The 13,920-nt window shown below is 37.4% G+C and overlaps 1 protein-coding gene across 1 annotated transcript; it reads right to left on the bottom strand.

Annotated features, from left to right (window-relative positions):
• Positions 1-7,251: 7,251 nt before the first annotated feature.
• Positions 7,252-10,657, bottom strand: LOC145778875 (uncharacterized). Its single transcript, XM_082590497.1, has one exon. The coding sequence runs from the start codon at positions 10,655-10,657 to the stop codon at positions 8,225-8,227; it is 2,433 nt and encodes an 810-aa protein (XP_082446623.1). The 3' UTR covers positions 7,252-8,224.
• Between the last annotated feature and the right edge of the window lie 3,263 nt (positions 10,658-13,920).

Below are 13,920 nucleotides of genomic sequence, written 5' to 3'. Positions count from 1 at the left end.
CTGGGCAAGAAACTTTACGATAATTGCCTCTACCCAGTGATCGATTTCGAGTAATGGGTAGTACCAAATTTAAGTCATAAGTAGAATAGACAACCGGAAACAGACATTGCACTCATTGCAGTCGGCTGCAGCGTGGGTCAGGTGTACGTCGGAAGGCGTACACCGATGCATAGCGCTCAAGTCCGCTTTCCCGCAATGCAGGATAAAGATAATAAAACAAACAAAACAGTGTTTTCTTCTTAGTTCACATCACGGCACTGTTTATCCTTTCAAAGGTGATAACTTCACAAAACAAACTTCCTATTGCCCGTTCAAGGCTGAAACTATTTTACATTAAAAATCTGAATGATGTTAAGCTATAAAATGTGAAAACAGTTTTATGTCTTTTCATTATTTCAATGTAATCTACCCTTTACAAGCTTTGCATGAAATTGGATAAGCTTCCCTTTTTCCAACTACAATTTATAGTAAATCAAATATCTTTTTGATTTGCTAGCCTGTATTAAAGTGGAATCCAACTGGATGAATGATGAATGTGGATTTGTTTCATGATTGAATGTAACAAAAACAGGAACCACAAGTAAATATTCCACTACCACAAAAAGTGAAGTACAAGAGAGAGTTGTGTTTTGTTTTTCACGCGTCAATAACCTTCAAAACCTCCAGCTACAAAAGGTTGAGCCCAAGTTACAGATAGTTCCCTTCCCGTAAATTTTCATAACTTACATAACAGTTTTTTAGCCTTCAAGATTTTGAAGAATGTGGCTTTATTTATTGTTGCACAGTGGCTGCTCGTTGCTATTTGTAATGGATAGGCTGCAAAAATGTTTTACTGAAACAGCTTAAAAACTTACTACCAAGGATTAGCATCATTTTCAACTAGATTGCGCAATTATTTTATGATGGTATACAAGTGTAAACCAGAACAAAAGATATAGATTCAATCTTCAAAACCCGAATCTTATCCTCATCTAACTTAAGCCAAGCAATTGTAAGGTATTCGCATTTCATAAAATCCTAAGCTACCGCATTAAAAAGCAATTATAATCAGTCGCGTGTTTTAAGTCCCAAAACCAGGGGTGGATCCAGTAAGTAACTTTAGGATGGCGATTTCAACAAAACGCAATGAGATGTAGGTCTAAATAAATTTCTCGTTGCAAAAATATCGTAAATACAGCTACTTTTCTCTGTTTTACGGGGGACGCCGATTGCCCCAATGGATCCCTTCCCTTGATCCGCCACTGCGCAGAACCTATATTGATTTATTCAAAAGTTTTAAACAGTGTACATCAAAATAAAAAAATATCTAACAGCATAACTCAAAGGCAACTCCAATTTCCCGGTCACGTCATCAGAAGAAAAAAATTCGAAGATCTCTAAGCGGTCGTCTTCTCGGGAGACGTGTTCGTGACAGACAGCGAATAACACGTCTATCTAATTTCAAACAAAGCAAATCAGTTAACTAAGAACAAACACTTTGGTACACGGCAAGGCATATGAAAGGCTGGAAAAATTCACGAACTGAACATCTATTCTAGTTTATCAAAGGCCACGTCGGCTATGATACAAACATAGCCTATATATTATAATATAAAAATAGTCTGTGGTGTATATATTTAAAATTAAGCAGAAGCAAACTGGAAGAAAGGATGTACACTTTTTAAAATATACACAAAAATATCAAATAAATTACTCTTCTTTAATAAACACCATCCGATAACTATTTTTAAAGAAGCTTTTGTTGGTTTGGTTTTGGTATTACTTGATGCAGCCCAGATCCAAGCTACCACAGACAAAGAAACATACTGTGTTGAACAAAGGTTTATAACAGGCGTTGGTTAATGGACAGAATTGTCACCCGAAGATGTATCTTATTGGGTAAAGAGGGGCTCTTCTAAAGTTTAGAAATATTATGAACTATTTTTAAATTCAATGCGAGTGCACGAAAATCATTCCATATTTTAAAATAAAGCGCTTTTTTATGCCACAAAGCAAATGGTGAAAGGGCCTGCCGAGAGTAGCTGGCGTACTTGCCATCAAAAGGACGGATTTATGGCTTTGTCGGCAAACTCTTTCCAGAGATTGCACTTATTGCTTTAGCCTTAACTTTTAAAGGCTTTAATGACTAGCATAACCGTTGTCTTATCCCGACACAATAAAATCCGGTGAAACACAGAAATGCCATGTTAAGATACAGACAATGCAAAATATGTAAGTTCAATATTTCTTTTAAAAAAAATGTATCATCAACAATGAAGTACAATTGTTTGATTTGGCTAGCATCATTTCCTGTATTAATATTTCACAAAATTTTTACAATTAAATTACAAGCTATGGTTATCTCTGGCTATTTCAACACTTGTAGCCTATGTATATTTCTCCATCATTAATTTCCTATGATATCAGTGGGTGTTTGTTTTTTCGATATATCCATCTCTATTGCTGATGGGGTGGAAATTGGGGGCTCTCAAAATGAATGTTGCTAAGGCCCTTGACCCTCACTTAATCTAAACATGGGCCTAAGTTGCCTTGTTGAAAAATCTTGGTTCTTGTAGGCAGTGGTGGATTTCCAGAAGATTAGCTTCGGGAACGTTAATTTTTTACTTTCCAAATGCGCTAGGTGCCGTAGAAGAGATTCAGAAATATGCCTTTATAAGACTTTGAAACAACACACTTAATGTAGCCTACGTGTTTAAAACGTTGCTAAAGTAAGTATCATAATCGACATATAGATGATATAACGTAGTTCTATGCAAATATTCGTATTTTATTGAAACAATAACCAAAAAATTATAACAAGTTTCATAATACTTCAAGACATTCATCGTATTCAAAACCATAAGACTTTTGGCGACTTCGGGTCTCAATTGCCGAATTACGTTCCTGGCGGAACCAGGATCCAACATACTTCGCTGGTGAAAACTTTCTCACTGGAGGACCGACCATTCGTACAAAGAGTAAACTTGAAACAATTAGGCTACAGTGTGCAGATGTCAGTATGTGGTTCATTTATGAAAATCCGCGCTCACACTTGCTCGATGAAATTGGAATGGATTTTAGTGACGTTATCAAATTTGGAAAACTCGGAGATCTTTTTTTTCGTAGTTACTGTACATAATTATTCACAAAGTCCCCTCACAGCTTCACGTTCATCTAAAAGCGCAACCTCTTTGCCACTTCAATGATTTCGTTTTCTCCGTGTGTCATTACTGAGTCCTTTAGCCAAGTAGTTGGATCAAGCATTTTGCAGGTGTTAATAAATGACGAGTCTGTTGAATTCAACAAGCGATCTTGGATGGAATTTCCTAGGTGATGATAGGAGATGCGGGGATTGATTGGCGGGCTATTTCTGCAATTGCATAAATGCAATTTCACACCTTTAGACTCTAAGTTTTCTTCAGCATCCTTGCCAATGCGATAATGTCGCCCGAGTTTGTTCTTACGTATGTCAAATAATTTTGCAAGATTATTAATTTTGTTATCTGCATCCCAAATAGTACATGCTCTGTTTTGCAGTTCGAGGCCTAGCCTACTTCGGATAACTCTTGCAAGGAATCGTACATCAAAGCTATAAGTCCAACAAGAAATCCGTGGATGCTATCTTCGACAAGAGTCCTTGATATTTCGCACGTTCCCGAGAATATCTTGTGTCGCTACTAGCTCTCTTTATCGCTACTATCTTTTCGACAAGTGCTGGGAAATCATTCCAGACGGCATTAACTGTGCGGAAACTCTAGGCTACCCAACGTGTGTCCAGTACCTTTCCGATTTTCAACAACTGCACTTCAGCAGACGCTGCACATTCACCCAATTCTCTGCTACTTTTTTATAGACAACACTTAGCCGTCCAGCATTGAAAATTTTATAAGCCGAAGCCGAGTCGTAAAATTTTCGACACTGGACATTGCTCAAAGACTTTGTTCAAAGGTTCAGTACTTTGACGGCACTGAACTTCCACGGTGTAGGTTACTTCTGTGGGGATCTTGACCAATAGGTCGCGGAATAGGACTGTTCTTATTGCTACTCTTTCCAGTTGGTACCACGACTGCACAGACATACATGGCTACTCTGAATAGAGCAAGACATACTAAGACTGGTGCTAAACAGCGGGAAACAATCAGTAATAAAAATGGAAAAATACAGGAAAAACTAATTGGGAAGTAATAAGGTGGCTCAATAAAATAGTGGAGTGTAAACGTCAAGGTGTGGCGCTAGGACAGTCAAGCTGCCTCAAGGTTGCACAATAACGGATCAAATGAATAATACAAATTACAAACACCATCTTAACGCTACTCTGAACAAGGCAAAGCATTATAAGGGCATAAAATATTTGAGCTTCCGGAACGCCGTTCCGGACGAGTCAACTTTTTGATCGAGCTTCCGGAGCGGCGTTCCGGACCGTTCCGGCTGAAATCCAGCCCTGCTTGTAGGTGAGATAAACAAAATCTGGATAGCCTTCGTCCACTTCAATTTTTAACATCTGTAAAAACAATGCAATCAAGCCAATTTATAAACTTATTAATCGATATTGATGAAATTTAACCGTTGGTATCAAATTGATAGTAGCTCACACATCAAACCATTGCTACAAAAAAAGGCAGTCTGCATTCACAATGTTTACAATTCTTTAATGAATGCCAATTACTGGTTAGTTTGAGTCGTTTTATATTTCTTTGGTTTTTTGTTCTTATATTTTTTATTTAGTTGTCAGCAAGTATGTTTCATGAAACACTTTTACGTAACTGAGGAGACCAGAAGGTCGAACCGGTGTGCACTGTCTGCAGTTATGGACGCTCTTGGCTCACACCGATTGAGCACTTTACTGGAGGCACCTTGCTATGCATTGCGCAAAGCTCACTGCTTGCAGTTTGAGCACTTTGGCAAGGTTGGCAGTAGTACCATTTTTGGTGTTTAGGTACCACAAATGGGAAAATGTCACATGGAAGACGGAGGTATATATCTCCATGGCCATTCCAGTGTACCTACTGCACTGAGGAGGCCGGAAGGTCGAAACGGTGTGCACTGCTTGCAGTTACATATTACATATTACAATTTAAATATTAACAGATTCCTGATGAGGGCTTAAGTTAAGCCGAAAACGTTTGACTTCTTCTTCTATCGAGTCTTCTAAAGTTCGTTGATACACCACAGATTGACACATTCTTCCGCAACAGAGTTATACACTGACAGGTCCCACCTACTGCACCGGGTGGCAAGCCGAGGGCAAACAAGAAGGTGGTCCGTTATTTGGGGCTCGGTGCCACAGATACATGCAACAGGGCCTGTGTCGTAGCCCCACTCCACCATTGCAGACTTAGTGCGTCCAACACCGGTTCGGAGTCGATTTAATGTTTTCCACTTTGCCCAAGGAGCGTTTGCTCCTGGGGGGAGGGACTCTGATGGTGGGATCTTCATTTCAGTGTATGATGGGTCATTTTCGAATTGTTGTTTCCATTGCTTAAGTATTGTTTCTTCTTTTGTTGAGGTTAGTGGCTAAACGTGTGTTAGGAAGCTTTTTCTTGATTTCAACCGGGTTTGTGCAGCAGTTTTTCCATATAGAGGATGTTTTTCATCACATGTTTGTTTTAGCCGTTCAGCTTGATTGATAAAGTGCAATACCAGCTTAAGTTAAGCAACGTTTGACTGTTAAACTATATTTGTAAATATGTAAAATATACTCTTGTAATGCTCAACCCTGTGGTATTCTTGTGTCTTGCCTGTCTTTGGTGCAAAAAAGCAAACTCTCTCCAGAAACTACTTGGTTAACCTTTGAACTTGAAAACTTTTGGTTTCAGAAAAATTCAATTGAATTTAATATAACTTTTTTTTGCACAAAATAAAGCTATGACGTTATAAAACAGCGTTTTTGCATTACTTTATCTATTTTGTATCGAATTGTTCAATTACTGAGTTCAACATAAATTTGTACAAAATTTAAGAGAGATGAAATTCCTTACACTGCATTGACAGCAGCATTTTCAGATATCAGGTTATTGTGCAGGTTGTTATAGTTTTTTTCATTTTGTTAGCATTGTTTGAAACTCCTTAATCTTCATGACACAGTGTAGCTTCCTTACGCACTAATTGACTTTTGAAAACTTTCTATGTGAATCATTGACGTACCTGACATACAACTTTCGATTGGTATTAAGCAGATAAGCGCTTTTCTTTGTTTGAGTTTTTATATTATTCACTGGAAAAACGTTTCTGCCGACTGATCTTCCTACAAAAACATTTCCTTTGTTCAAATGTATTCCGTATCATGTGAATGTGTATGCGAAACTGTAGACTACATCTCTTTAATCGCCATTTATGTATCCAGGGCCGGATTTAGGGGGGAGGCAGAGGGTGCCCGGGCCCCCTGACATTTGAAGGGCCCCCCTACGTGGAAAACATGTGATTTTGTGCTATTTTTTTTTCAGCCTTCGAAGCTTCTGCAAAATGCTGTGCAGTGCTGGATTAATGCTACTGTAGACGTAGAGGCGGTTTTTGGACGGGGGCCTCCCGATCTAAAAGTGCCCTGGGCCCTCCATCAGCTAAATCCGGCCCTGTATGTATCAAAATGGTTTTGATTTATATTTGTTTACCTACTGCACAGTGCACACTGATTGATCTTTTCGCACCGTCACAGTTTACGTCAGGCAAACATTTCTAAAGCATCTAGTCTTAGATTTTTTCATGTCAATTCATGGTTTGGCCTACGCACAGATTTAGTCCACCTTATGGCTGTACCACAACACTTTATACGATGTTTTTATGTTTGTATTTATTTTCTAAATTGTCTGTTTTTCTGTTTTATCGTTATGATTTTAATGACATGATGTAAAACGGTGAAATCAATAGACAAAACTAGGCTACAATCAGAAGTATATAACAATGGATAAAAAGCAAAAACAGAAAAGAAAGAGAAATTCTATAAAATTAAGATAAACTTTAGGACAAGTAACATTTCTTTAGTACATATATTGATTACCATAAAGGATAGGGGATCTCCTGACTAAGAAGCAGCAGGCAAGCGATTCTCCATCAAGTATCAATTAATCATTGTTTATTACAAAAATAAATGGAAAATCAGCAGAGCCCTATTGACATGTGCATTTCGCTCTACAACTGTAGAGCATCATTAGCGCCTTATTCAAATAGAATCTCGATTACCTCGATTACCCGAATTACCTCGATTCTATTTGAATAAGACACTAATGATGCTCTACAGTTGTAGAGCGAAATGCATATGCCAATAGAGCTCTGCTGATTTTCCATTTATTTTTGTAATAAACATTTCTTTAGCGACAACAGACAACACATAGTATTAAAATTTCCATATGAACACTTGGGTGGAAATGTAATGAAGCATATAGGCCTGTTGTATGCGGTACGTTGCATTGTGAAACTAAAATGCAAAAGTTTATTTGTTTTTTATGACCAGACATTAGAAAGATTGAAAAGTGTGTTAACAATACTAATAATAACAAGAATAATAATGTAAATTCCATAACAATTTGTAAAGGTCAGCTGCAAGGAACAAAGAAAAACTTAAACGCATGTTGTTGTAGCCATAACCATGAACTTTTTAGTCAAGATTAAATATGAAAACCACCACACAGGAAAACCAAATGCACAACCCTTTAACTGCCACGCTTTTTTTTTTATTCATTTTTCAGAATTTAGCTTGGGCAAGGGTTTGATTTTGAACTGCTGTAGGCTATTTTGAGAACGGTAGGCTAACTGCCAGAAAAAAAATTAAAACATGAAAGTTGTTGCATTTTCAATAGTCTTTTGTAACATGTTTACAAGTTTTGTGTATTTTTTTTAAATGCCTTAAATGACTAAACTTTCTGACAACTACAAACATTTTGTGTTTTTTTTTTACTTTTTTAGTTTCCGTTTAGATATCTGAAAAAAAACAACTTCGAACTGCGGTAAACGTCACCGCTAGACGTGAGGCAAGTGTCAAGCTTTCCACGCAACCTTGTCACAGTAATGCTTATGTGCTATGCGAAGAAAGAAGCGCATAAACTTCACTTTGCACAAAAAAATAAAAATTCTCTGCAAATGATTGAAAATTGCAAAAAAAGTTCAAATTCAAACCCAGTAATTTTTTTCAACTTTTAGGCAATACAAGCCTTCCTCTTTCTATAAGAGATTGTGGTGAAAAACAAGAAGTCAGTCTATCTTACTGTAGCCAAACGAGTAAATTTACGATTGTCATCTTCATTTGTATCAGCTATTCAAAAATCTTGATGCCCCTTTTTGGATACGGACATGGTTTTAAACTAATAAGCCTTTCTATAGACTTAATGTTCCGTTTCGATGTCATTGAATCCTTGTCGTCTTCTTTAATTTGTTTGCGAGGGAGACATTGACGTCGTATTTTCAGTCCTGCTTGAAAATTTTCTAAAGCTGCTTTGTATTTTCCTCTCAGGAAATTGCAGATTCCTAAATACTTGAATGAATCGCAAGTTTGTTCTAAAGGAAATCCAACATTTTTTGATAATAACGAAGCCTTCTTTGCATGTTTTATTGCTAATTGGGTATTGTCAAGATGAATATAGCAAAGACTAATGTTGTTAAGACATGATGCGTAATAACTACTATTTAAAATATTGGAAGGAACCGTATGTCCAGTTGGTGCGCTTTGGTAGTGATAGCAAGTGGATTTTTGTGCTTCGTACCATTTCAAAGCCTCTTCAAAGATACCAAGTTGGAAATTACTTGAAGCTCGAATAGAAAACAAATCTGCAAAAGTGTCATTCATATCATAGCAATCTTTCATAGAAAACCACAAGCGTCCATATTCTCTATCTATGAGTTTAATAACAGCTCTATATCGTTTCATGTCGTGTAAACAAAAACAGGTATCGACCAAAATACAAAGCTTTGTTTTTACTGAAATATGTATTATTTTTTGCAAAGATTGTAGAATATTAAGAGCTTTTGTATATTCTCCATGTTTGCGGTGAACGCTAGCAACAGTAAGTTCAATCCTTACGTTTTCTTCGTCTTGGAATTTCTTTTGATTTGAGCTTGAATAAAGTTTCCATTCTTTAAAAAATATATCTGTAAAGTCTAACCTTTCCATAACATCTAACTTCAATCGGACGTCTTCATAAAAAAAACGATCCAGCGTATTTTCACTATCATGGACTAATTCTATTGAGCTTTGCAATTGTTGTATTGTAACAAAGCATTCAACAAGGCTTCTTTCGCCAACAAGATTCCCAAGTATCAAAGCAATATTATCTTGCTTCATGATATCGTTTTGTTCATCCCAGAAGGTATAAATTTGAAGCCTTATTCGACATGCTACGGCTACAGCAACAGAAAGCTTATCAGCAGACATTTTGTTCAAAATCTTTTGGCGGTAAAGGCTTTCTATGATTTCAAAACACGAAGGTGCTTTGACATCATATATTTTTCCCAAAGCGACAACATACAATGTTATGCTTCGATAAAGAACTTGTTTTATGTTGCAATGGTTTATTTCTTGAATGACTTGAAGATGCATAAGAGGATCGAAACTTCCCATTTCTTCGACTAGGTGTTTTACGTACACTTCTTTTTTGGAGTTTTTTGATACAACTGAGTTTATTTTCTTAACCAATACAGCATAAGTACCTTCATCTCCTGATACAAAGCATGGTTTACTCAAAACATCTGCAAGGTGATAGCCATTTTTCAAGTCCTCATCGCTGTCCAAATATAAAACCATTTTACTTACAGGCTTGATGAGCTCTGTTATGAAGTTCTTCATTTTAGTTTTAAATGTTCTTCCAAGAGGATTCTTACATGCATGCGGAGCGAATCCATCAGGGCAAATTCCACATTTTGTAAAACCATCATAGAACCAATCTCCATCTGGAGTGCCTTTATCATTCAAGTGCGGAATATTTAAACACCTAAGAACAGTTTCTTGCAAGTTAACGAGAATAATAGCAAAAACTACTGAGAACCAACCGAAATATTCCAAAATTGACTTATAATGTTTTTTGCATTGCACTCCTTCTTCCAACACAATGGCGCTTTCGAAATCCGAATAAGGAGTGATCTCTATTCTAGCAAGAGATCCCATTCCAATAAGGGCATATTTACACGGCGGTTGGCCTAACACAAATTCGCATTTTTGTGCTATTTCTTTCATGATATTGCTGTATTCCTTCGCAACTAAATTGTTAACTTCTTTTATCTTTTTCACGATTTTCTGTTTTTGTTGTTTTGCAACATTGTAACGTGTTTGTTCTTTCATGCCAGTTAAAGCTTGAAGTTTCTTCTGTACATTTTTTCTCATTTTCTGCACTTTTTTTGAGACTTTTTGAGAAAACGCAACCAAATCTTCATCTTTATTTTGTGCGTGTGCTATTTTTAAAACCATTTTGCAAAGTTGTTTTAGGTTTGTTTTAAATTCCAGCTTTTTAGGTTGTCTCACAATCGCAGAATTAAATAAAGCCGCGCTTCGTATCAAGCTAAGTTTGTCAGATGAATTTGCTTGAAAATGCAATCCCATTTTATTTAAGATTGGAGCAGTTTTAATTTTCATATTTTTGATTTCTTCTCCCTTTTCATTGCAAGAAAGCTTTAATTCTTTTGCTAAATCAGACAGCTGCTCATTTCGCACGATTTTTTTCGCTGGTCCAAAAGAAGAATTGGATTTTCGTTTCATTGAGTAAATAAAATTTTGCATAGATATAATCCAAATGTTGTATACTTTATATATATCCAAGTAGTAGGCTGAAACGGTGTGCCACTGTCTGCAGTTATCTACAGTTATATTTAATGTATCCACATGTTTGCATATTATCTGCCTGAAAATATAATACAAAGTTAGTTATTTTTGTGGTAAGCCTACTAACAAGCCATGCACGATACTGTTACGTGACTCTAGTATTTACCCATGCTAATAGTCTGATTTCTCGTAGGGTAAACTACAAGTAAGCCGAACCAATTTAATTACCATGGCTTAACAAATAACAAAGCAAATATTAATTACAAACAAAACTTAGAGGATCTACTTTTTATAATAATTTACAAAATGCACTATTCAAGATTTGACTTTGTTTGAAATTCAACGTTTTCTGTTTGTTTAACTCTTGCTGATTTGAATAATGCAACACTTCTGATTTTATCCGGGTACATACTTGTAAAGTACAATCCCATTTCATTCAAGATTGGAGCAGTTTCTATTGGATCAATCTCTATTCCAAAGCGATCACAATGCCGTTCAGTAGCGTAGCCAGGAATTTTGAAAGGGGGGGGTTTGACCACTCAACGGCGGGGGGTCTAGGGGGCCTCCCCCAGAAAATTTTGAAAAATTACTTTGAATTTGGTGCATTCTGAGAGCATTTTCAACAAAAATGTGGGTACGAATATTCCTGTAAAATGGTGTTTTCCGGTAGCATAGCAAAAGGATAAGATCATGTTTTCTTCGGCATTTTTTGGAAAAAAAGCTAAGTCACTGTGTTTTTTTGTTGCTAATTCCTGGCTGAGATGTTTGAATATTTGGTATTGGCAAAACTCGCTCTTTTAATGCAATTTTGTTTAAAATTAGGCAATTTTTTTTTAGACTGAAAGCATCATTCTCAATATCGTGACGTCACACGCGTGCCAAAGGGGGGGGGTTGTAACCCCCAAAACCCCCCCTTGGCTACGCCACTGATGCCGTTTCAATTTTTGCGCCGCTAACCACGATAGTTCGCTTCTTAACCCTATCTGTAGCGACATAGGGTTTTATAAGGACGCCCCGCTCTAGTAGTGAAATATTTCACAGTATAAAATATGATAGAAATGTAAAGTTTCTTGAGTTTTAGATTTTATTTTTGGCGAATTTTCTAAACCGACGCTGGTCATTTTTCTACCTTCCTGTCCTTCACAATAAGCATTTTGTCTCAGGTGGTTAGACGTTTTCGTGCAATGCTAGTTATATATACTGTACAGTATGTTAATATTAGTGCAATATAAATTGGGACTCATGTTGCCAACCTCCTCGTGGTGAGTCCTGGTAATTCAAATTAATGAAGCGAATGGCAACAATCAGAGACCGCAACTCACAGGGCACCTGGGGTGGTAAAAGGATAAACCCTCGGCCCCGGTGTCCAATGAGAGAAATTCATCCTCCTGTCGGAGTAACAATCTTGCAGCTAAACGTTGAAGGCCTTACCAAAGCCAAATGCGACATGTTGGAACATCTCACACAAAAGCATAACGTGACTGCATTACTCCTGCAAGAAACCCACACCACCGAAGTATCGAAGTGAAAGATCAGTGGATATACCCTGGCAGCATGCACCAATAGCAATATTTATGGATTAGCCACATATGTATTCATCCAACCCTGACTGTAAAGTTGAATGGACAGCTACTGAAATCGAAGGCACAGCTGTGATGAACGTGTATAACCCACCAAATACACGTCTGCAAGCTAACTCCATTCCCGCCTTTGCTCCACCATGCATATATGCCGGAGACTTCAATTCCCACAGCACAACCTGGGGCTACCGCCATTCAAATGCAGACGGCATAGCGCTTGAATCATGGGCAGCTGTCACTGGTATCCAATTAATGTTCAACCCAAAACAACCAGACAGTTTTTTGTCAGGAAGATGGAAAACAACAACCAATCCAGATCTGGCCTTTGCCAACCTAAAAGGACCTTTACCAAAGGACCTTTACCAAACCATGTTACGAAGTGCTATCCATTTGGGGCACCTAATGTATGAAATAATTTCCCAGCAACAAGACTTCAGCAATCGGAAAACTTCACTCTGTCAATCTCGGTGACCGGGCCTGTAATGGTGCTGTAATGGTGCTCATGTAATGGTGCTGTGGCGCTGCAGCTCCACCAATTTTTTGGGCTCATTCTGCCCGTAAAACACGTCGTGATTTTTCATTATTTTTATCAAATTTGTTTAGGTTTGCAGACCTTTCCAACCTTTCCCTTTGTTGACTGGAAACGCGAGAGGGAAAGAAAAAAAGTTTCTCTCATAGAGGGAAACTACCTCATTGTCACATGACTTCCACTCAAGCTTGACCGCTATGATTTCGCTCTGTGAGGCGCTGCGATTTTCCGTGCACCGAAGCACAAGCATCATAAAAGCAAACAAACCAAATCGAAGTCACGTGACAATGACGTAGTTTATCAGTCTGGCAATGCTGACGTTCGTCGTTTTGGCGCTGTCTGGAACAGCGCGCCTAGGGTTGCCATATTGGCGATTTTATCGCCAAATTCAAAAAAATTGCTCATTTTCAAAGGTGTTTGTCTACATATTTGGGGTTTGGTTATTTGGTTCTTTTTTAGCTATTTTTTAGAACCGATTTAGTTTAATTAATTGTGTTTGGCGATTCCCCAACCTATATTAACTTACTTGCAGAACAATACATTGCAAAAGTGTTCAGCAACGCTTTCTGTCACAATAATGGCTGCAGCCAATACACCAATTCAATTTATTTTTCCTTGTCTTAATACAAAAGAAACGATATAGTAGAAATAAAACACAGCAACGAAACCAACAAAAGGAAAAAGTTAAAACCGCAATAGTTTTATCTTAACTTTTCATTGCAATTTAGAGCTGAAGATGCGCACAGAATGCACCAAATTAAGTGTCATTTTTCAAATTTTTCTGGGGGAGGCCCCCCAGACCCCTCCCCGCTTTATTCGCCTTCGGCGAAGACGCGGCCGGGCTGCGCCCGTCCGCAGCACCACCACTTTCACACCTCACGAGCCGCCACTGTTACCAGGAATAACCAACCAACCTTTGTCAGTCCGAAGATAAAGATTTAAACCAAACCAAAAAAAACAAATTAGGATCATCAGAATAAACTGATTCAAAAAAAATCTCATGATTAATAATTAATCCAAATGGATTTAAATGTTGAATTAAAATAATTAATATTAAAATCATTAAAATAACTCATATTTAATATTTAACT

The sequence above is a fragment of the Aplidium turbinatum genome, chromosome 1, assembly GCF_918807975.1.
Source record: "Aplidium turbinatum chromosome 1, kaAplTurb1.1, whole genome shotgun sequence".
Taxonomy (NCBI): Eukaryota; Metazoa; Chordata; class Ascidiacea; order Aplousobranchia; family Polyclinidae; genus Aplidium; species Aplidium turbinatum.
Note: the sequence above shows the minus strand (reverse complement) of the source record. Positions and strands in the feature narration are given on the sequence as shown.